Source organism: Lepidochelys kempii, chromosome 5 (assembly GCF_965140265.1).
Source record: "Lepidochelys kempii isolate rLepKem1 chromosome 5, rLepKem1.hap2, whole genome shotgun sequence".
Classification (NCBI taxonomy): domain Eukaryota; kingdom Metazoa; phylum Chordata; order Testudines; family Cheloniidae; genus Lepidochelys; species Lepidochelys kempii.
In genome coordinates this window covers 42,746,431-42,768,717 of record NC_133260.1, presented here as the reverse complement: position 1 = coordinate 42,768,717, position 22,287 = coordinate 42,746,431, and the positions used below count along the sequence as shown (strand labels likewise).

The 22,287-nt window shown below is 41.6% G+C and overlaps 1 protein-coding gene across 12 annotated transcripts in view; it reads right to left on the bottom strand.

Moving 5' to 3' along the window:
• ERBIN (erbb2 interacting protein) overlaps positions 1 to 22,287 on the bottom strand; it is a 224,729-nt gene that overhangs the window by 75,852 nt on the left and 126,590 nt on the right. For all 12 annotated transcript variants that reach the window (XR_012158901.1, XR_012158902.1, XM_073344084.1 and 9 more), the window contains 2 exons: positions 11,677 to 11,755; positions 7,497 to 7,586 (listed from right to left, as the gene is read on the bottom strand). Coding sequence is in view for 10 of the 12 variants with exons in the window: in XM_073344084.1 (XP_073200185.1) it covers positions 7,497 to 7,586; positions 11,677 to 11,755 (169 nt within the window). In the remaining 2 variants the exon portion in view is untranslated. The remainder of the gene's footprint in view (positions 1 to 7,496; positions 7,587 to 11,676; positions 11,756 to 22,287) is intronic.

Here is a 22,287-nt window from a genome sequence, read left to right as displayed (position 1 = left end):
TTCATAAATGATCTGGAGGATGGTGTGGATTGCACTCTCAGCAAATTTGCGGATGATACTAAACTAGGAGGAGTGGTAGATATGCTGGAGGGCAGGGATAGGATACAGAGGGACCTAGACAAATTGGAGGATTGGGCCAAAAGAAATCTGATGAGGTTCAATAAGGATAACTGCAGGGTCCTGCACTTAGGACGGAAGAACCCAATGCACCGCTACAGACTAGGGACCAAATGGCTAGGCAGCAGTTCTGCGGAAAAGGACCTAGGGGTGACAGTGGACGAGAAGCTGGATATGAGTCAGCAGCGTGCCCTTGTTGCCAAGAAGGCCAATGGCATTTTGGGATGTATAAGTAGGGGCATAGCAAGCAGATCGAGGGATGTGATCGTCCCCCTCTATTCGGCATTGGTGAGGCCTCATCTGGAGTACTGTGTCCAGTTTTGGGCTCCACACTACAAGGAGGATGTGGATAAATTGGAGAGAGTCCAGCGAAGGGCAACAAAAGTGATTAGGGGTCTGGAACACATGACTTATGAGGAGAGGCTGAGGGAACTGGGATTGTTTAGTCTGCAGAAGAGAAGAATGGGGGGGGGGGTTGATAGCTGCTTTCAACTACCTGAGAGGTGGTTCCAGAGAGGATGGTTCTAGACTATTCTCAGTGGTGGAAGAGGACAGGACAAGGAGTAATGGTCTCAAGTTGCAGTGGGGGAGGTTTAGGTTGGATATTAGGAAAAACTTTTTCACTAGGAGGGTGGTGAAACACTGGAATGAGTTACCTAGGGAGGTAGTAGAATCTCCTTCCTTAGAAGTTTTTACGGTCAGGCTTGACAAAGCCCTGGCTGAGATGGTCCTGCTTTGGGACCATTTGGGGATTGGTCCTGCTTTGAGCAGGGGGTTGGACTGGATGACCTCCTGAGGTCCCTTCCAACCGTGATATTCTATGATTCTATGATTTTAATGTGTAATTCAGATCCGAATAACTATCCTATTTAGCTTCACTGTCATAATGCCCTATTCCTGTGAAGTGCTAGGCTCCTTCAACACTCTTTAACCTCAGGGAGGTTTTCTGCAGTGAAGCTGAAAAGGACAGCCATTCAAATCAGAACTAAACAGTGAAACCTGTTGGAGAGTTAATCTATATCAATTTAACTTAATTTAATAAGAGTTGAGTGTGTTTAGCACCTAGTACCTCACTAGATCAGACTGTTATTTGTCCCAAACTTCTGTTTTTGTAGACTGCTACCAATGAAATTATTACAGTCAAATGCTAGTATCAGAATGGCTGGTCTTTTAAGGGGAGCTGAGCTCAATTGCATCCAATCAGCTGGGCCCAATCAGACTAATCAGCTGCCCCTCACCTGAGGCTGTAAGGCTAGGGATCACATGATAGCTTGAAGATCAAATGGTTCTCATAAAAGTGAGCAAGTAGCTTAGCTGAGGATGGGAGCTGCAGGAGGTAGGGAGACAAGAGGTCCTGGGGCAGAGGAAAGAACACAGTTTATACGTGATTCTCAGACAGCCAGCCTGCAGAGTGTAATCCTGCAGGCAAGCAGGCTAGGAAGGAGATGGGATCAGAAAGGTTTGCCTTGACTTGGCTCCCAGGCAGACAGTCTGCAGAATGTAATCCTGAGGGGAGTAGACAGGCCCTGCAGAAGACTCCAGGTCAGGGGGAAAGGACACAATTGATGTTTTGAACTTTTCCTTAACAAGTTTATTTTGAAAAAATTAAAATCAAAAGTCTTGATGAAAAGGACAGAAATCCTGTGGCTGGAAGAGTGCTCTTTGGTGCACCGGCTAGTGAGATAGCCAACTGGTTTACATTTAGGCTCTGTTTGACATTGCTTACTCAAGATAAATTAGGCAGACATCACATGACACTTATACTTTGTTTCCACATTCAGAGTAATAGGTAACTAAAGCTCAGCTGTGCTCAGAAAACTTGTAAAAAAGCACACTAATCTGCTACAAAAATATAATAGCTTAAACGTGTATCAAAGTGAGCCTCAAACAGATGCCAAAAATCTGCAGAATGCACAACCAAAAACAAAAATATTTTTAAAGCACATTTTGTGGGGTTTATTTTAGTTCTAATTTATTCTCTCTCATTTCTAATATTTTCAAATATGTAACAAGTACAGATGAAAAAATTTACTTGTCTTGCAATTTCTAATTTCGCTCCATAATTCTATTCATACACAAGACTAATTAACTAAGTAACTGAACAAGCACATTACTAAACAGGAAATCTTACTGTATGGAGTGTAACTACAGCAGTCGGTCCCAGGATATTAGAGGAAGGTGGGTGAGGTATTATCTTTTATAGGATCACTTCTGTTGGTGAGAAACAAGCTTTCGAGCCACACAGAGCTAGTCTTCAGGTCAGAATAGAAGACAAAGGTAAGAATAAAAGATAAGTTCCACTAAAAGATGCTGCCTCATCCACCTTATCTCAGAAAATTTTACTGTTTCAGTAAACCCAGTTTAAACCCATTTTTTAAATAAAATATATACATCAACTGATGGTATAAGGTCTGTTAATTCCTGTTCAGCTCTATTAGCCTAGAAGTTAGGGTGTTTTAAGTCAGCACCTGTATATTTTAAAAAACAAGGCTGAGATTTTCATAGCTATTAAGGGATTTGCATCCCAATTCCCATTAATTTTAAATTTTTAAATTATTATTATAAACACTTTTATATTGCAGTACCACCTATAGGCCTCAACGACACTGGATCTCATTGTGCTGGGTGATGTACAAAGACGATAAATTGAAGTTCCTGCCCCAAAAAGCTTATAGTCTAAAAGACACAGGTGGGTGAAAATCAGGCATGCTGGGGTGTGTTGAGGGAGACAAGGTAACAAATCAATTGCACAGGATGTGTACAATTCTTAGCCAGCCAGTAGGTGTAATTATGTATAGTCTCTGATAAGTCCTGGAGATTGTAAACAGACAAAGGTGACAAACCAGGTTTCTTCTATATAAAGGGGAAAGAAAATATAGTGGCAGATGCCATGTCCAGGAGAGAGGGCTCTGAAAGGCTGCCTCTGGGTTAGCCACTAGCTAACTTCCCTGTAACTTTTTAATGGGAGAGGTGTGACGCTAAAAGCATCTCAAGGCAAGAGGCTCACTGGAATCAGGTAGAGAGTTTCAGCTGGCCTGACTAGTTCAGAGTACACCAATTCACTATGGTTATAATCTGCATCTAAAAAGATGTCATGTGATAGGTAACTGGAAAACTAAAAACTCACTGATCAATAATATTCTTGCATGATGTATGTACACAGTGTGCATCAAGAGTAACTGATATAGGCTAGAATTATGACTAAAATGTATTTAAACCAGACATATTGGGAGAGTTAGTAAATAGGTCAGCCCAAGATAAAGGTATGTACATTTGCTTCTTAGACTAGCATGGTCACCAGGCAGAGACAATGAAGGTCCCTTTACATAGTAGGTAAACAAAGCTATCAAACTAACAAATATAAAGATTGGGGGGGAGGGGGGCTGAATCTCAAGTGATAAGCAACTGAGTCAACAGATTGTATACAATATTATTGTATTATAAAAGTGTGTAGAGTGAGGTCTTTTATGAAAGCCTATGACACACTGGTGATTAGTATCATTGTGAACTGTATGTATTAACATTATATAAGGAATTATGAGTACCCATTGATATTATCTTTTACAGTTTGTGTCCAAACAAAGGAAGATATAGATCTCTCCCAGACAGGAGGGAACATAACAGCTATTTACTTGTCTCTGATGTAAATTAAGGATGATGGAATCAAAACAATGGAAATCATATTTACATACGTAGGGATTGGAAGCCCACACGAAGGGAAAAACAGCATGAGGTTATCCTGCCTTCTGAAACAAGTCCATTGAACTTTGGAAGATATAAGCAAGGGCCGATGCCATCTTTGGCATCCATCACTAGACAGCCACAAGGGCCAGAGCTCTTGCAACCTGAGAAAGATGGGTCCTTCAACCAAGGAGAGAACTGAAAATAGGTGAGAAAACAGCTTAGGCAAAGTTCTTTCATCTAGGAAGACAAGGGAACCAAGCATCTTGTACTTCTGTGGAAGATCCCAACTGAGGGGAAGTCAGCCAGGGCTGGGAAGAAGGAAGATTGGTGAGAGAAACCATCTTGAACAAAGCCTGTACCTTGCAAGATTAAGTTTTAGACCATTAGATACGTATTTTCACTTTTATTTGCTTGTAACCATCTCCACTTATTTTTTTTTACTTGACATCACTTAATCCTATGTATATTTTGTTAATAAATTTGTTTTATTTTTGACTATAAACCAACTCAGTGCTGTGTTTGAAGGGAAGGGTGTAATTACCCCCATTATTTTAATAAGATGTAATGGGCTTCTGTCTCTTTGAAGGAGCAACAAACCTTAATATTTGTCCGAGTGGCCCAGGTGAGGGCTGGACACTTCAGGGCACATGGTTTTGGGGAAGTTTGGGGATGTGGTGTGTTGCGGTCACTTGCTGGTTGTAACCAAGTCTGGTGGAAATGGTGTTGTGAGGGTTTTGGGGTCAGAGCTGCTGAACCAGGGTTGTCTGGCACACAGACTGTTACCTGTGAGTATCCCAGGCTCGGAGCTACAGCAGAAAAGCATTGTAATGCACCCAAGATCGCAGGATAAGCAGTGACACAATCCTTTACTGGTCTGATTTATACCCAGAACACCATGACAGTATGTCTACACTTTAAGCCAGAGGTGTAAATTCCAGCTTGAGGAGACATACACCCCTGCACTAGCATACAGAAAATAAAGTGTAACCATGATAGCGTGAGTAGCTAGCCAGCTCGAAGACCTACCTAGAGTCTCAGATGGGATCCTACTTAGGGTAGCTTGGCTCTCCTCCTGCTGTGGCTACACTCTGTTTTTAGCATGCTAGCTCAATCAGAACCAGCAGAGGTATGTCCTCAAGCTGGAATTTACACATCCAGTTCAAAGTGTAGACATACCTCATGGCTCAGTTCCAAGAGTGAAGTGAAGAAAACAATCCCTCTCAACCTATTTGTGATCAAAATGTTTAAGGTACGGTGTATCTGATTTTTTAAAATACTGAATTCAGGAAATGAATACATACAAAAGAGAGATATAGGCCACCAACCCGAAAAGTGGCAAAGAGTCCTGTGGCACCTTATAGACTAACAGACATATTGGAGCATAAGCTTTGGTGGGTGAATACCCACTTCTTCAGATGCATGTAGTGGAAATTTCCTAAAAGTGTGCGTCTCAGATGACTAGTAAATGCATCGCTAACAGACTACTTTTGTTCTTGCTTTTCACTGAGTGCCTACTGGTCTGCCAAACTACTTCAGCAACTGTAGAAGAGTAGTGCTATGCTTCTGCTCTCTGCACTTTTCTGAGCACTTGTTTACGGAATTGTATTGACTAGGATTATAGGATCCTAGTCACTTGCACTCCAAGGATCAGATCCTCAACTGGTGTAAACTGATGTAGCTCTGAAAGAAAAGTTTGGGTGAGATATGGGAGGGGAAAGGGTTGAAAGAAAAAGCCAGACAGGACAGGGAAGGAGAGTGCAACAAAACAGAAGTGGACAAACCAAAAGAACCAGGAGGAAAGGACAGACAGTACTGGCCTAAAAATAACGTTCTTCTTAACTATATTATCTTACCATTTTTGCACTGAAGAATTAACCCGGAGTTTAAAGGGTAGGGTATAAGTATTTGCCTCATGTTAAACTCTGATTTAGAGCAAATTTGCTTATCGGGTATGACACCTCACCTCATATTCTTCCGTGATAAGATTATGATATGATTACGGCATAATTATAATGCATTTTGTACACGATGGGTCATGTGAGCTGCCATTGGAAAAGTTATGATTCGCTGAATAGGATTATCCTATTTGTATTCATAAATTATTTTTGTACCTAAAGTTAAGAATATTGACTATGTATCTGTATTTCAATTGTGCTTACTCTGGGTGACACCCACAACTAGCCTTTCTGATACAACAATGAAGAAGCCAGACAGTGCTGACGGTCCATCAGTAAAAACAATAGACCCTGGAAGAATTTAACCTTCCTGTGAATGTTTTTGCCAGCCTGTAAGCAATTGCTGCTCTGACTCAGCAAGGTATGCAAGGGCATGTGACCAGGCTAGATGACCCTGGACTCCATCTTGGATACCAGGGTTTTTTCCACAAACTGAGGTTGGGACAAAGGATTCCCACCAAATGCTAAAGCTATATAAGGCAGGGAGTGACATCCTCTCTTGTTCTTCAGTCACCACACCAAAAAAGTCCTGGAAACACCTACGGAACAAAAGACTGAACTGGGGGAAATGCTAGACCCAGGCTAGGGGGATTTCTAGCTTGTGTAGGAAAAACCTAGGGATTCAAAATTGCAAAGCAAGTGTAGCTTGTGCCTTCAGAATCTGCAGCCCACTTGTATCATCAGTCAGGGTGTGTTAAGCTTAGTTTGTGATTTTGTTTATTTACTAGGTAATTTGCTTTCATCTGTTTGCTATCGCTTATAATCACTGAAAATCTATCTTTTGTAATTTATAAATTTATTTAATGTTTTAATCTAAACCAGTAAGTTTAGAGTGAAGCACTTGAAAATCTTAGCTCAGGGGGCTGCTGCATTTCCTCTTCAGATTGAGGGAGGGGTGACCTCTGAGTTTACACTGTACAGTTCCCTGTGCAGTGCAAGACAGTATAATTTTGGGTTTATACTCCAGCGGGGTGAGAGTGTGTCTGGGAATGTGGTAGTTTTCACTGTAGCCTCTCTATTGTTGATTCATGCAGTGGCTGGTCAGAGAGCCTGCATGTAACTGCAGTTGGATGTATCCCTGTCTGTGTGAATGCTGGTGAAAGTGCAAGCTTGGAGGGCTTGACAGCTTGTCACAGCAGCACAGTGTGAGAGGGAGCCCAGGCTGGTGGGTCAAAGGGCTCAGTGGTACCCCAGTTCCAGGTGACACCCTGGGGGGAACCCATCACACAGGGTTCTGTGCGTAACTGATAGCGAATATGTTATGTGTTCCTAAGCACTAATAGTTCAGGAATCACTGGTTTACATAAGTTTACTTATGTGTAAAAACATCTGTGTGTCTACCAGAAACGGATGGAAAATTCATAAGTGGATTGCTGAAGACAGACATTGTTTTGCTTCATTCCAACAACTAAATGGTGACCAAGCTGTATTTCAGCAAGATTAGTTTCTCATACTTAAAACCAGACAGACTTACCTCATGAAGTGAGACAAGCATCTAATTGTTATTTTCCAGTAAGTGATGTCTGGTAAGGTTTCTCAAGAGTACGAATAGAACACTCAGGAAGACCTACCAAAGAGTATGTTGGTGTTTTTTGTTTTATTTTAAGCTATGTAATACATGAAAAACTTGTTGGAGATTTATATTCCACCACTTGCTTAAGAGGCAGCAAAACCTCTTCTGAATAGTTAAGAAGAAAGAATTAATATTGTAGGTTTTCAGACTCAAATTTAAAAACCTACCTGCCAAAATTGGCTGGCAAAAACTCAAGGAAAGCATCATTCAGGTACAGCTGTGTTAGGTTTAACAGTTGGGAAAATCCATCTGGAAGCCTAGATAAACAAAAAAAATTTAGGTAGTGTTTTTGTTTCAATGAAGCATAGGTAATTATATCGTATTCTCTTATAACACAGTATAATTTGTTTAGTATAGCATAATGAACATATATGGTAAAATTAAGGTTTATCAGCATTTCTACAAGGCTGTCTCAGCCTACACTGGGCTAACTGTTCACACAAGAATCAGTTTCAAGGCCCTTGTTTTTCAATGCTATGAACAGGTTATGGTCTAGTTATCTGAAAGGCTTGTTTTCGCACTGTGGAAGATGCACTCAGAGGAGATACCGAAGCCAACGAAAAACTAGTAAAACTTTTTGAGTTAGTTTGTTTTTTAAGGGTGGAAGTGGGGTGATGGTCATTTTCAGCAGAAATCCCACCTGTGCTAGCACTACTTCTAGAAACTGGGCCAAGCCTAAATCTTGTCACCAGGGAGACAAGAGACATCGCTTCTGCCGAGTCTTATCCAAGGAGACGAGTTTGCAAAATGGTCCATGGTTTCTGCTCCATGAAATAAACTAGACAGACTGGATTCTTTTTAATTAAGCAACTTATATTTGAGGAAGAGTAATGTACATTTGTCCATCTTCTTCAGAGAACTGGCAACTTCTAAAAATATTGGTAATGGCATTCAAATGTTATGGCTGTAGGTGCCTAAGAAATAGCAGTAGAAGCAATAGAAACAGCAGTGATTTCCTATTTTAAAAGATTTGACTTTGACATTAAAATAAAAAGCAAAAATAATGTTCCCAGTCAGCCGAGAATCTACACGTTTCTGCCCACCCTAGGAGATGGTATTGTGGTTCCCTGCACCTTCTGTAATTTTAAAAACCAAAAGTTTATGTAAACTTAGTCTCTCTATAGTAAGGGTAACACAATGCTTCCATTAAAAGCTCAGTTTAGGGCCAAAACCAAGACTTGAAAAATACACTCCAGTAGTGAAAGGGAAGCCCAAGAAACTGTCTAAGTCATACTTTCCTGAACAATTTAAACTTTAATCTTAAAAAAAAAAAAAAAAAAAAAAAAGGGGGGGGGGCAGAGGGGGTTCTAACCCTTACAGTCTTAAAAAGATAACAAAAATCTGACCCTCATGTAAAGCAGTGTGTGCTATATCAATAAATATTTACTTATTTATTTATCCTTATCCAACATGCCCACTCAGCCCTTATGCCTACAAAGTTCCATCATTTTAAATTGACTAGAGCGTAGTGGATCATCTGATCAATTAATCAATACAAATTTAGTACAGTTTACCTTCCACTTAATTAGCAATAATTATGTAATTATACAGTTACACATTAAAATATAAATTATATAATTATATATGTGCATGCACATAATGTTGAATTTATTTTCAAATGGTATTTTATTAAGGTTATAAAAATTTTAAAAAATGTTAATCCCTTTCTTAATTTAACTATACACAAAAACTATGTTAAAAGAATATCAACGTTGCAAAATCAAGCAGAAGTAAGGAAAGTAAGGAAATGCCAGAATTAAGGTTGTCTGTGCAACCCTAAGTCACCTCCCATATGTGTATCCATTAAGATACTGTCTTTAATAACAAGGTCACTTCCTCCCTCTGCTTCCCCCAGAACTCCTGCCTCATTCAGTGCACAGGACAGATGGTATTCACAGAACCAATAGCTATTCTTGTTTTATCCTTATTTTTCAACATGTGACTGTCTTATTTACTACACATATTCAAACCTTGCTCTGAATACTGAGCTTCTCATAGGCTTTTTCCATGGTATTCTTCACTAAAGTATCTGAATGCTTCCCAAACATTAATGAACTGATTTGCACAACAACCCTGTGTGTGGTGAGGTGGTATGATCCCCATTTTAAAGATAAGGAAGTGAGGATCAAAGAAATTAAGGTCAGAACTATTCATTAATTTTGGTTGCCCACTTTGAGATATCTAGGACTTGATTTTTCACAGTATTTAGCATTATATAACACACTTTGTTCTAGCCCAGTGATTTCAGTTGCACCTCTTAGTACTCATCCAAGGATTTCAAGTCTGCCACCCAGAAAATGAGGAACACACAATTAGTGAGCACCTATGAAAAGTTTGGTTTAAGTAACTTGTTTAGCATCACACAAGAACTCTGTGGCAAAGGCAGGGAAAGAATCCAGTTTTTAGAGCAGCATTCAACTGATTTAACCTAAGTCCATGCTTTCTCTTCCCCATTCACTACACACCTTTAACTGCCTCATTCACTAAACTCCTTCTAAATTCTGTTCAAATGAAGCAGGGCTCCCACTAGGGTGGCCAGATGTCCCAATTTTATAGGGACAGTCCCGATATTTGGGGCTTTTTCTTATATAGGCTCCTATTACCCCCCACCCCCATCCCGATTTTTCACACTTCTTGTCTAGTTACCCTAGGTTCCACAGACAACAGCCACATTCATTACACAACCCTGATAAGTTTCCAGAACACTGTCCATCCTGTGTACTCAAAGATGCAGAGGTCCTGTGCAAAACACAGGACGTAATCATGTGAAGACTCCACCATAATGCATATACACAAGGGGGCTGAATTAAGGTTGTACAGGTTACCTTATTTTTGAGTGCTTGACTTTGCAACCTTAACATGCTTTTAGATGTAGTTGTGTGTGTAAGGTTTTTGGTTTTTTTTTAATTGAAAAATAAAAATTCCATCCTGTGGAACCATACTGATACCCACATGGTTCATCAACAGGGTTGGAACTCTTAGATCCACAGCACAGGCCTCTGCCACTTGAGGTAAAGGAGTAACTCAGAACAGTTGTAGGTTGTGTCATCCTCTGTGTGGATCAGCCTCTAGATCAGTGGTTTTCAACATGTGGCCCATGGACCCGTGGGAGTCTGCAGACTATGTCTAAGATTTCCAAAGGAAATCCAAAGCACCTCCATTTGAAATTTTGTAGGGGTTCTCAAATGAAAAAAGGTTGAAAACCACTGCTCTAGATCCATAGCTATTTGCTGACAGGGGAGACCCAAGAACCTTGGGTTCAATTCCAGATTCTGGAGGGGAGTATGTTCTTGTGGGCACACTCTTCTGCCCCATTCCCATCCAAGTCTGCCCATTTCTGCCATTGCCTGCTCCAGCTTGTCCCAATGCCAGTCCCGTCTCTCCCTCAACAACCCCCTTATGCTCCCAGTCTCATTTCCCTGCCTCAGCTCCTTGTACCAATCTATCTCCCCATCCTGGCTCAGTTCTTGTCCGATCTGAATTTCAATCAGGCTGCTTCTGCCTCCATGCTGATTGGACACCAGAAACAGTCTCACTATTCTTAGTTCCAGTGCCCAGTGCCACAGACACCTCTAGCAGCCAAGAGCAGCAATTGCAGGGAAAGTCTTGCTCAGAGCCTGCAGTCCTGGGCTTGGGCCTGATCAGTGCAGATGGACTCTGGGAAATTTACCCGCCAAACTCGAACAAGTTGCTACTATACAGTAATTATTATTATATTATTTATTTGTTGTGGCAAATGCAAATTTTCAAAGGTTTATAACTTGGCCAAATTTGGGCAAACAGTCATACAAACACTAGATAGCATGTCCCTTACACCAGGCTATCTCCCTGCTAAATTTCAAGTCTGTGCTTCAGAGCATGGGGGCACTAGCGCATCACAATGAAAGAGTCATAAGAATTCAGTTTGTTTGTTTTTCTTTTAACCATGGGCAAATATATATTCTTCCTCTAATCCTGTTTGCAGAAATGGTTGAATTGTTTTTGCTGAAGCTTTAATCAAACTAGTGTTACCATCTTTGGTTGGACGAATTCCTGGAGGTTTCATCACATGACATTACCTTTAATTAAAGATTAATCTTCAATTCCTGGAGTCTCCAGGACAATGCTGGAGGCTTGTATCCCTAAATCAAACTCAACCTGAGTCAAACACCCAGCATAGAAAATTTCAGCCTGGACAGTTAAAGTCTGGCAAAGTTGTAAGCAACTGAAAAAGAGCATCTTATAATGGGACCTGCTGGGCAACTTTAATTATGGGAGGCACTACTACCTCCATGTGTAGCTATACAGACATACAAGGAAGTTTAGGTTTTGTTATCAGAATGAGAAAAAAACCAAACAAACACTTACTTTGAAATTGGATTTACACTGGCCTCAACAATTGCCAAAACTTTACAGTTTTTGATGTTTTCTGGAAACTCCTGTATGCCTGTTAAATAAAGAACAGAAAAACTATGTTAAGTTATTAGACTCAATCACAGGCAGAAAAATGTTTAATTTAAACCATAAAAAAACTAATTCATTTAACAATTAATGCAGTGGTTCTCCAATTTTTCATTTCGAGGACCACTTCATATGAGAAATATCCTTTTTCATGCACTACCTTCTCTCACAATACCTGTTTGATACCCACTATTTGTTTCTCAAAATGCTTCATTCTGTGCTCTATCAGGAAAGGCTCCCACCAACACTCCAGAGAACCACTGCAACAGTGATTTTCATAGATCAGTAAGGCAAATAAAGGGCCTGATCCAGAGCCTTTGGGTCAGCCTTCAATCAATTACACTAAGATACATTTTCAGTAACAAATTGTGCTCCCCTTCTCCCCTGCCAAATTTAGACAGACTATAGATCAACACCACCTGATGGGTTTATGTGGCCTGCAAGACATGTTCAGATTATGCAGAATATAAACTTCATTCCTTTAAATAACTAAGAGTCTAGCCTTCATGATTGCAGAGAACTTCCAAATGTTAATTAAGTGTAATTGATGCTGTTGTCTTCCTAACTCTGCAAAGAGCCTGAAACAATGATAGGCTTTGTTTTCACTGCCCAGAAAAGCATGTTTTTTTTCCTCACAGGTAACAGGCATAGAAAATAGAGGCTGCTACAGGCCATTACCATACGAAACTACACCATTTACTCAAGAAACTCCCTGAAAAAGCACAAGAACAAATCTGCACAGACACACCCCTAGAACCTCAACCAGGGGTATTCTGTCTGCTACCCAAGATCCATAACCCTGGAAATCCTGGATGCCCCATCCTCTCAGGCATTGGCACCCTGACAGCAGGACTGTCTGGCTATGTAGACTCTCTCCTCAGGCCCTACGCTACTGTACTCCCAGCTATCTTCGAGACACCACTGACTTCCTGAGGAAAACTACAATCTAGTGGTCATCTTACAGAAACCACCATCCTGGCCACTATGGATGTAGAAGCCCTCTACACCAACATTCCACACAAAGATGGACTACAAGCCGTCAGGGATAGTATCCCCGATAATGTCATGGCAAACATGGTGGCTGAACTTCGTGACTTTGTCCTCACCCATAACTATTTCACATTTGGGGACAAAGTATATCTTCAAGTTAGTGGCACTGCTATGGGTATCCACATGGCCCCACAGTATAACGACATTTTTATGGCTGACTTAGTACAACGCTTCCTCAGCTCTTGTCCCCTAACGCACCTACTCTACTTGCGCTACATTGATGACATCATCGTCATCACCTGGACCCATGGAAAAGAAACCTTTGAGGAATTCCACCATGATTTCAACAATTTCTGTCCCACCATCAACCTCAGCCTGGACCAGTCCACAAAAGAGATCCACTTCCTGGACACGACAGTACTAATAAGCGACGGTCACAACCACCACCCTATACCGGAAACCTGCTGACCGCTATACTTACCTACATGCCTCCAGCTTTCATCCAGACCGCACCACACGATCCACTGTCTACAGCCAAACTCTAAGATACAACCGCATTTGCTCCAATCCCTCAGACACAGACAAACATCTACAAGAACTCTATCAAGCCTTCTTAAAACTACAATACCCACCTGCTGAAGTAAAGAAACAGACTGACAGAGCCAGAAGAATATCCAGAAGTCATCTACTCCAGGACAGGCCCAACAAAGAAAGTAACAGAACGCCACTAGCACTCACCTTCAGCCCCCAACTAAAACCTCTCCAGCACATCATCAGCCTATCTTGAAGGATGACCCACCACTCTCACAGATCTTGGGAGACTGGCCAGTCCTCGCTTACAGACAGCCCCCCAACCTGAAGCAAATACTCACCAGCAACCACACACCACACAACAAAAACACTAACCCAGGAACCTATCCTTGCAACAAAGCCTGTTGCCAACTCTGTCCACATATCTATTCAAGGGACATCATAGGACCTAATCACATCAGCCACACCATCAGAGGCTTGTTCACCTGCACATCTACCAATGTGATATATGCCATCATGTGCCAGAAATACCCCTCTACCATGTACATTTGCGTAGAGACTGTTCGGTTTGGCCAAAGAATAAATGGACACAAATCAGACGTCAAGAATTATAACATTCAAAAACCAGTCAGAGAACACTTCAATCTCCCTGGTCACTCAATTACAGACCTAAAAGTCGCAATACTCCAACAAAAAACCTTCAAAAACAGACTCCAATGAGAAACTGCAGAATTGGAATTAATTTGCAAACTGGACACCATTAAATTAGGCTTGAATAAAAACTGGAAGTGAATGGATCATTTCAAAGTAAAAACTATTTCCCCATGCTAATTTTTCCCTGTCTGTTACTCACACCTTCTTGTCAACTGTTTGAAATGGGCCATCCTGATCATCATTACAAAAGTTTTTTTTCTCCTTCTGTTAATAGCCCACCTTAATTGATTAGTCTCTTATAGTTGGTATGGCAACACCCATTTTTTCCATGTTCTCTGTGCATATATATCTTCCTACTGTATTTTCCACTGCATGCATCCGATGAAGTGGGTTTTAGCCCACAAAAGCTTATTCCCAAACAAATTTGTTAATCTTTAAGGTGCCACAAGTACTCCTCGTTCTTTATGCATTAACTAGTCTACCATAAAATCCTAATGGAGACATGGCACTGTAGTTTTGCCGTGAGGTAAGTTAAGACAGGCCAATCACAGGTGGGGATTCAGCATTAGCCTCACCTAGCTACCTCTCATTAAAGTTTTTATTAAAACTACAATGCTTTGACTCCAACAGGATTTTACAGTGGGACAGCTAATGCAGATTAGTTATCCCTCTGTAAAACAACACCACCTGCTGCAGTGAAGGTAACTTCAGAGGTGGAAATTTTCCTACCTCCTATTAATTTCATTGGGATGGTGACTCCAAAGCCCAATTTTGACTCTTCAGTGTCAATGTAATATTACTCAGCCCAAGACAAGATTAACAGTCCTGTTTCTCAACCCTAGGTTCAGCAAAGAGGGTTACCATTCCTCAGCACACACTACCACCCTCAGCCTCAAATTAATTCATACCAGTAAGTGAAACAAGTTGCAGCATTTGCTGAGTAGACCAAAATATTTAAATATTTACAACATACAGAATCACAAATGATCATGTAAGCAAATGCAATGTGGAGAGTAGGAGTGAAGCCCACGGAGAGATGGGAAATAACTTCTGCAGGGTAGGAAATGCTCAGGGGTGAACAGAAGAGAGAGGAGAGAAAGAGGGAAAGAAAAAGAAGGGTGGGGAAGGAAGAGAAACAAAGGGCTACCTTTGTGATGGTCTAAGGGCATGGCTACACTTGCAGATGTAGAGCGCTGTGAGTTAAACCAGCCCTTGGAGAGCGCAGTAGGGAAAGCGCTGCAGTGTGTTCACACTGTCGGATTCAAGCACACTGGCGTGGCCACATTAGCAGCTCTTGCAACGCCACAGAGAGCAGTGCATTGTGGTAGCTATCCCAGCATTCAAGTGGCTGCAACATGCTTTTCAAATGGGGGTGGTGGGGCTGGAGTGTGACAGGGAGTGTGTTGTGTGTATGTGGGGGGAGAAAGGGGGAGTTTTGGGGTGCTGAAAGTGTGTCAGCATGCTGTCTTGTAAGTTCAGACCCCCTGCCTCTCTCTCACACACTCACAGCAAGCAGTATTCCACACTAACGGTTGCTTTGTCCCGGCGCTGATAAACATGCCAGCTGTCAGAAACAGAGCTTTGAAAGGGGATATCTGCATTCCTACAGCCGAGTTCAAAACAATGACAAGAGTGGCCACTTAACTTAAGGGGATTATGGGATGTTTCCGGAGGCCGATCACAGCGCAGTAATACAACACCTCACTCACACTGACACTGGGGCGTTTCAGCAAAGGTGCAGCAAGTATTATGCTTCTCGGGGAGGTGGATTATCAGGAGCACTCCAACTGCAGAGTCCAGGTGCTGTAAGTGCTTTGCAGGTGTGGACAGGTCGGGAGTTAGGGTGCCTGGGGCTGCTTTAATGCACTCTAACTTGCATAGTATAGCAAAGCCCTAAAAGTAAATATTTTCTCACTGAGTGACTCTGAATACAACAATAAAGTATTGAACAAACAGCTAAATATTCAGCAAACCTCTCATTCAAATCAGTGGTAGTCCAGGTGTAGATTCAGGTAATACTGTCAAATCCACAGGAATAGTGCTATGGCCCCAACTTTTACTCCTGGGGGAATTCTACACCACTGCACATGCACAGAATTAATGTCCCACACAGATTTTTTTTTTTTTGGTGGCAGGGAAGCAAAGAAAAGACTTTCTGACAGGGAAGCAAAGGGAAGCTGCAAGAGTGGTCGTGCACCACTCCCCAGCAGTGCAGGTGCATTGTTTCGGGTGCCCAGAGCAGCCAGCAAAGTGGTAAATCACTGGAGGAGCAGAGTTGGGGACACCTCAGCCAGTGGCTCCTACTCTGTGCCAGGCTCAGGTACTACTCCTGGCTGGGCTGGAGAGGACAGAATTTCCTCTTCCCCTGTAAGGAATGGCCCGGGCTGGGTCAGACCCACCCCCAGAAACCTCTCCAGCTGCAGGAAGCGCTGAAACCCCCACTTCCTGCCACCATTGCTCCTCAGCCGTGGCGGGGGAGGGGGTCACTGTACAGGGAGCTGCTCCCCCACCGCCTAATCCCCATGCATCCGGACCCACCTCATACCCAGATTGCCCTGCCAAGCCTCAGCCCCTGCACCCAGAACCCCCCCACTGACCCCACATCCCAACAACCCTCATCCCCTGTACCCAGACACCCCCTGCTGAGCCCCAACCACCTTCACCTAGATCCCCCTGCAGAGTCCCATTGTGTCTGTACCCAGAACCCCTCCCTCCCAACAAGCCCCTGTTTATCCAGATCTCCCTTACACCTGGGCCCCCCACCAAGCTGCCTGCACCCAGATTGCCCCACACAGAACCCTATCACCCCACACCTGGATCTCCCTACGCTAAGCCCTCCATATTTGTATCCTGCTGGGCTGAGCCTGCCTGCCTACAGCTACTGTGCCTGGCACAGAGGGGCAGGGTCCCCGGGTGTTTCTGGGGCAATCCTGGTCCTTGCACGGGGTGGGAAGGTGATCTCCTACCTCTGTGCAGTCAGTGGTTTGTGCTACCCACTGCCATTCTGGAGCCTCCAGATTTATTTATTGACAAATTAAATTGGCAGAATTTTGAAGAATTTTCCAATATTGTGTGCAGAATTTTTAATTTTTTGGAGCAGAATACCCTCAGCAGTAAGCTTAGGAACAGTCTCTGGGAGAACCCCTTCAGTGTGCCAGACTCCACAGGAAGTCCCACTCCTCCTCCAGGGTAAGCCATGCGGCTTTACCGCTTCCTTAGATTGGGCCTTTACCACTCCTTCTTTACACTGTGAGCTCCATTCTGTGAGACCCTTGAGGGAAACTTAACCTTAGTGAGCAATGAACCTCCCACAAGCATCTGCAGTGACAGTCAGTGACGTCAACAGTAGGGTTTATTAGCTGACTAGAACACAGCATAGGAAGATCTTGGATAGCACAGAGAAATGAAAGTTACTGCAAAGTACATTCTAGTTAGCCAGAGCTCAAATCTCTCTCCCGCTGTCAGTCTGACTTCCTCAATCAGACTTCCCAGTGAGCATCCCCCTGACTCCTCCAGTAGCCAATACTTAACTTCCACCTCACAAGTCCTTAATATCTAAACTGGGGAGATGTGGCTCTGCCTCCGTGCTGAGAGGCACGGAGTCTAGATCTCTCTGGGTCATTGGTTACTATGTGTCCACGTCCAGGCAATTGGATCTGCCACTATATTCTCAAGAGCTCTGCTGATATGGGACCTAAGGCCCAGATAACTAGGCATCATTCACACCTGTGTCTTAGCCTGCCCCAAGAACATACACCGTCTCTCTTCACCCACCAGGTAACAATGCAACACACAGGGGAAACTCACGAAAGCTCATGCTCAAATAAGTTGGTTAGTCTCTAAGGTGCCACAAGTACTCCTTTTCTTTTTGCAAAGACAGACTAACACAGCTGTTACTCTGAAACCTGAGGTATATACCAGCTTCATAAAAACATTACAGAACATTTGGCAGTCACAAATATACCACGCCCACTGAGATTAATTAAAAAGAGAAACCATCTCTATCCATCAAATAAGTCTGACGCCCCTTCTGAAGAAAAATGCATTTTTTAATACTTAACGTGTAGGTATGTAAAAACTATATGATATGTAAACTGATGATTACCACAACTTAATACTTAAACAACTTTTTAAAAGAAAGTTACAAGTAGACAAAAATTATGTTTTGGTTAAAATAATAAAGCCCAGAAAATAAAAGATGGGGATAGCAAATGGAGTTGGGATGGGGACTAAAACAGAACTACAATCGTTTTAATTATATTTTCATTAAATTTGTCTTCTGGTAAATTTGTCTTCTGATCTATGCTGTAATTCAACACCACAGAGATGAAAAAGTTCCAAAATTAAAATACTGGCTTAGTACTCTAAACTGGTGTGTATATCAGAAAATCAAAACATGCATAATTTCCATGATCTACGTATTTACAAGTTTTACAAGAAAAGAACAATTTTTTTTATTCTTATGGTTCAAACAAAAACTGAACAAATTTAACACACGTTTTCCAAGAAAAGTTCACTTTTAAGAGTAAGCAGAGAAATTTGTATCTCAAAAGATTTTAAATAAAGTTATCAGGAATTGAAAAAAAGCTAGAAACTAACTCATAACTATAGTGCTCCAAAAATTGTTATACAACAAAAGGTTATTTCCAATAACTTGAAATACCCAATAGCTACATTCCACTTGCAGCATGAAGTCTCTATATGACCTGCATCAAGTAATGCCATCCAAATCTCCTGATAGAACAAGCCTAATATGGCATGAAACTTTAAACCAATGTATGAGATATACACTATGAAGAATCTTCTGCGAGGCTTGACTAATGTTCCAGATATAATTAAGGAGGCCTCTTGAACTCATCTGTCATTAACTGAGAGTGTACCTCAAGATTTAATGTATTGCTTAAGGGTATCACTTTTCTGCTTAAAATGAAGGAATGGTATTGGGAATAACTTCTGTTACAACCCTGGCTGAGCTCACGCTTGTGGTCTGACACCAGGCTGCTGTACTGGACTGAACCTTTGGATCTCATGTGCCTTTAAATTTACTGGGTCTGAGCAGCATCCAGACACTGTCTCTTATTCCAGCCTCTCTGGCACACACCAAGCCTACAGACACCCTGTACCATCTTATTGGGAGGTTGGACCCAGTGATCCAGCTATCCAAGGCCTCAAGACCAGTGCTGAACCCCTAATTCTCCCCACCAGTTTAAGCCTCCCTTTCCCAGAGCTCCATCCTTGTGGGTTTTCTGGTTTACTGTTTAACCCTTTAAGCACCCTGTGATAGTTAAAAAAAGGGAGCACACAGACTTTACAAAGGAGCTTCTAAACAGACAGACAAAGCACAAGAGGTACAGATATAGATAAAAGTAACAAACACCTGCACGTAAAACCCCTCTCCCTCTAGTGTCCTTACCACTCTGAAAGCCCTTTGGATTTTGGTTGTTATCCTTTCAGGGTCCCAGTACCTTCCTGCACCCCACTCCTCTTGCTCAATCTTCTGGTTGTCTACAGAGGGACAGTGAGAGCGCCCGGACACACAAAAATCTGGGCCTTAAATAAAATTTTGGCCTCCTCTGTCAGGTGACCTTCGGACCTGTCAGGTAATCAGTTGCTGAACTCACAGGCCTCTCCTCCTCATGCATCTAAACTGGAACTAGTAGTTTCCCTGGAATTGCAGACAGCCTGCTGTTCTAGCATAAACACATTTGAACAGCAGTCCATCAAGGCTGAGGAATTTTGATTACTTTCCCATTGTTACCTTTTCTGCTAGATGTAAGAAATTCTTCTAATATCTCCTGGGTGACCCAGCTCAAGATGGAAGTCACAGGGCAAAAGTGAAGGGCACAGTACAGTTTACAATCCACAAAACAGAATGGTGTTTGTAGATTTGATTTAGATTTACACTAATCACTCAACTTTTTATCTAAAACCAAAAGATTATCTGGTGAGCAGACACAGAGGACTAGACAAGTGAGCTGGCAGAAGAGAAGAGTAGATTGGCTGGGAGGTAGGATTTTTGTTGTTTTTATTAGATAAATGGATAGTTAAGTATTCTGAATGAAAATATCAGCTATTGATGGACTGAGAAAATACATTTAAAGGTTTTTTTGGTGGTAATTTCTTGCTCATAATTGACTTATGAGTGCAAGACAGTGCAGTCTGAGCTATGCAGATTGGCTGGTGGATGCGCTGCTGTAACATCATCTATTCTATTTTTAACTAGAGAAAGAAAGGAATGTGTGTTTTGTTATGAAAAGCTCAAACAGGAATTGGTGATTTTCTACAGCATATAACTCAGCCAAATGTGAATGAATTTCCATGAATCTACTTGTACCCTCCTGCAAGATTTCAAAACCCTACTGCAAGCTATGGAAGCAACAAAGCTCTCCAAAAAAAGATTGCAAGGTTTTTTTTTTTTTAATAATGGAAAGCGTTAGGCAACCTTAACACTTTTTTTGTATATATAAAACCAAGGCCACAATTGTGCATGTGCTTAAATGTTAATGATATGAACAGTCACCCTTTAATGAACTACTCAAGTGAGCAAAATAAGCATTCCAACATGAGCATGGTGGATAAAACACTTATTTTTTAAAAGAATGGGATAGTAATCAGTAAGTTTTAAGGTGGCTGGGAAGGCACCGGATGATTGGTGGCAAAATATTTCTTAGGCATGGCAAAAAATGCCAAAGCTGACTCTGCTTGTAAAAGGTATGAACCTATCCTCTCTACTCCCCCTGGTGGTTTTGGAGGAAAAAAAAGGGAATTACTAAGCCAGAAGTTGAAGTACATAAGAAAAGTGTGCAGGTAGCCCATTAATTAATGTATTTAAAACTTTGAAAACTATCAAGAAACCAAATTTGAAATGGGACAAGGAAAAATAAATTAGGCCAAATCTCAGTTGGCATCTCTCTTGGCAATGCAAAACACCTTAATTTGGTTCCACTTACTTGAACAAGGGTATACTAAACAAACCCAATTTTTTCAATCTTCCCTCATAGGTCATATTTTCAAGACCTTTCATAATTTTTGTTGCTCTTCTCTAGACTTTCTCCAATTTGTCCATATCTTTCCTGAAATGTGGTGCCCAGAACTGGACACAATACTCCAGTTGTGGCCTAATCAGCGTGGAGGAGAGCGGAAGAATTACTTCTTGCTTACAATACTCCTGCTAATACATCCCAGAATGGTGTTTGCTTTTTTTGCAACAGCATTACACTTTTGACTCATATTTAGCTTGTGATCCACTATGACCCCCAGATCCTTTTCCGCCGTACTCCTTCCTAGGCAGTCTAAACAACAGAGTGACAAAAGAAAAACCAGTTAAACGTATCTTTGTAAAAGTTTTCAATGTTTTTATGAACTTTGCACATCCAACGTGTTAATATAAGGATGAGCAGGTAATAAGTTTTTAAAGAAACTCTGAATACCTAAAATAGATCCCCTTTGGGAAAAGACAGTGAGAGACATTAAAGGGAAACAAGCAATTAGTGAACTCAACTGCAAACAGAAATGTAGACCTTGCTGGGCTTAAAAATAAATTCTTTAGAGTTCTCAAAAATATCAACCTATTTACATACAGTACTTTAGTTTTCAATTAATTCTAGATAGTTTATAGTGATTGTGATGAGGCCACTACTACTATGTTTTAAAAAAAACATAACTGAATTATTAAACATTTTTTCTCTCACCTCCTTCCCAAGCGTATAATTTACCAATTCCAAATTAAGGCCAGAATTTACACACAAACATATTAATAACTCTTTGTTGTTGCTGTTATTATTAGTTCATCCAAGAACTAAGAAAAAGGAGTAAACCGGGAAGCTAGCACAAGAGACTTAACAAGGGAGAGCAAAAGGTGAGATGGGGACACTTCACTTCGGAGCATATGAGAGAGAAGGTGCAGTACTTGAACAAGACTGGAATTGTGCATCAGGGCTATTGCTCTTGGATCCTTTTGATAAGCAAAGAATACATAGGTATTTTGCACTTGACTTTTTAAATGCAAGGAGTTCTACCTTAGGCTAGCTGAATTTCTTCATAGGAAGGTGGATCCAACACCACTGGATCTACCAGCAGCCTACTTAGCCAGTCTGCCATACAGTAAGTTTGCCTCTGATGTTGAGGGCATGCAAGAATAGAAGAGGATTCCTGCCCAGATTAGAAAGTCTTGAGGTCTCCAATGGAGGAGGATCCCCTATCTTGTTCCTTCCCACCTGCTGTTGCATGACAGCCATTTTGTTGTTGTTTGTAAACTAAAATCTGACTTCCGAAGTTCTCTGAATGAGTTGCAAGAATGCTTCCCAGCCTTCCAACCTGGCACGTTGTCACCATTATCCTTAC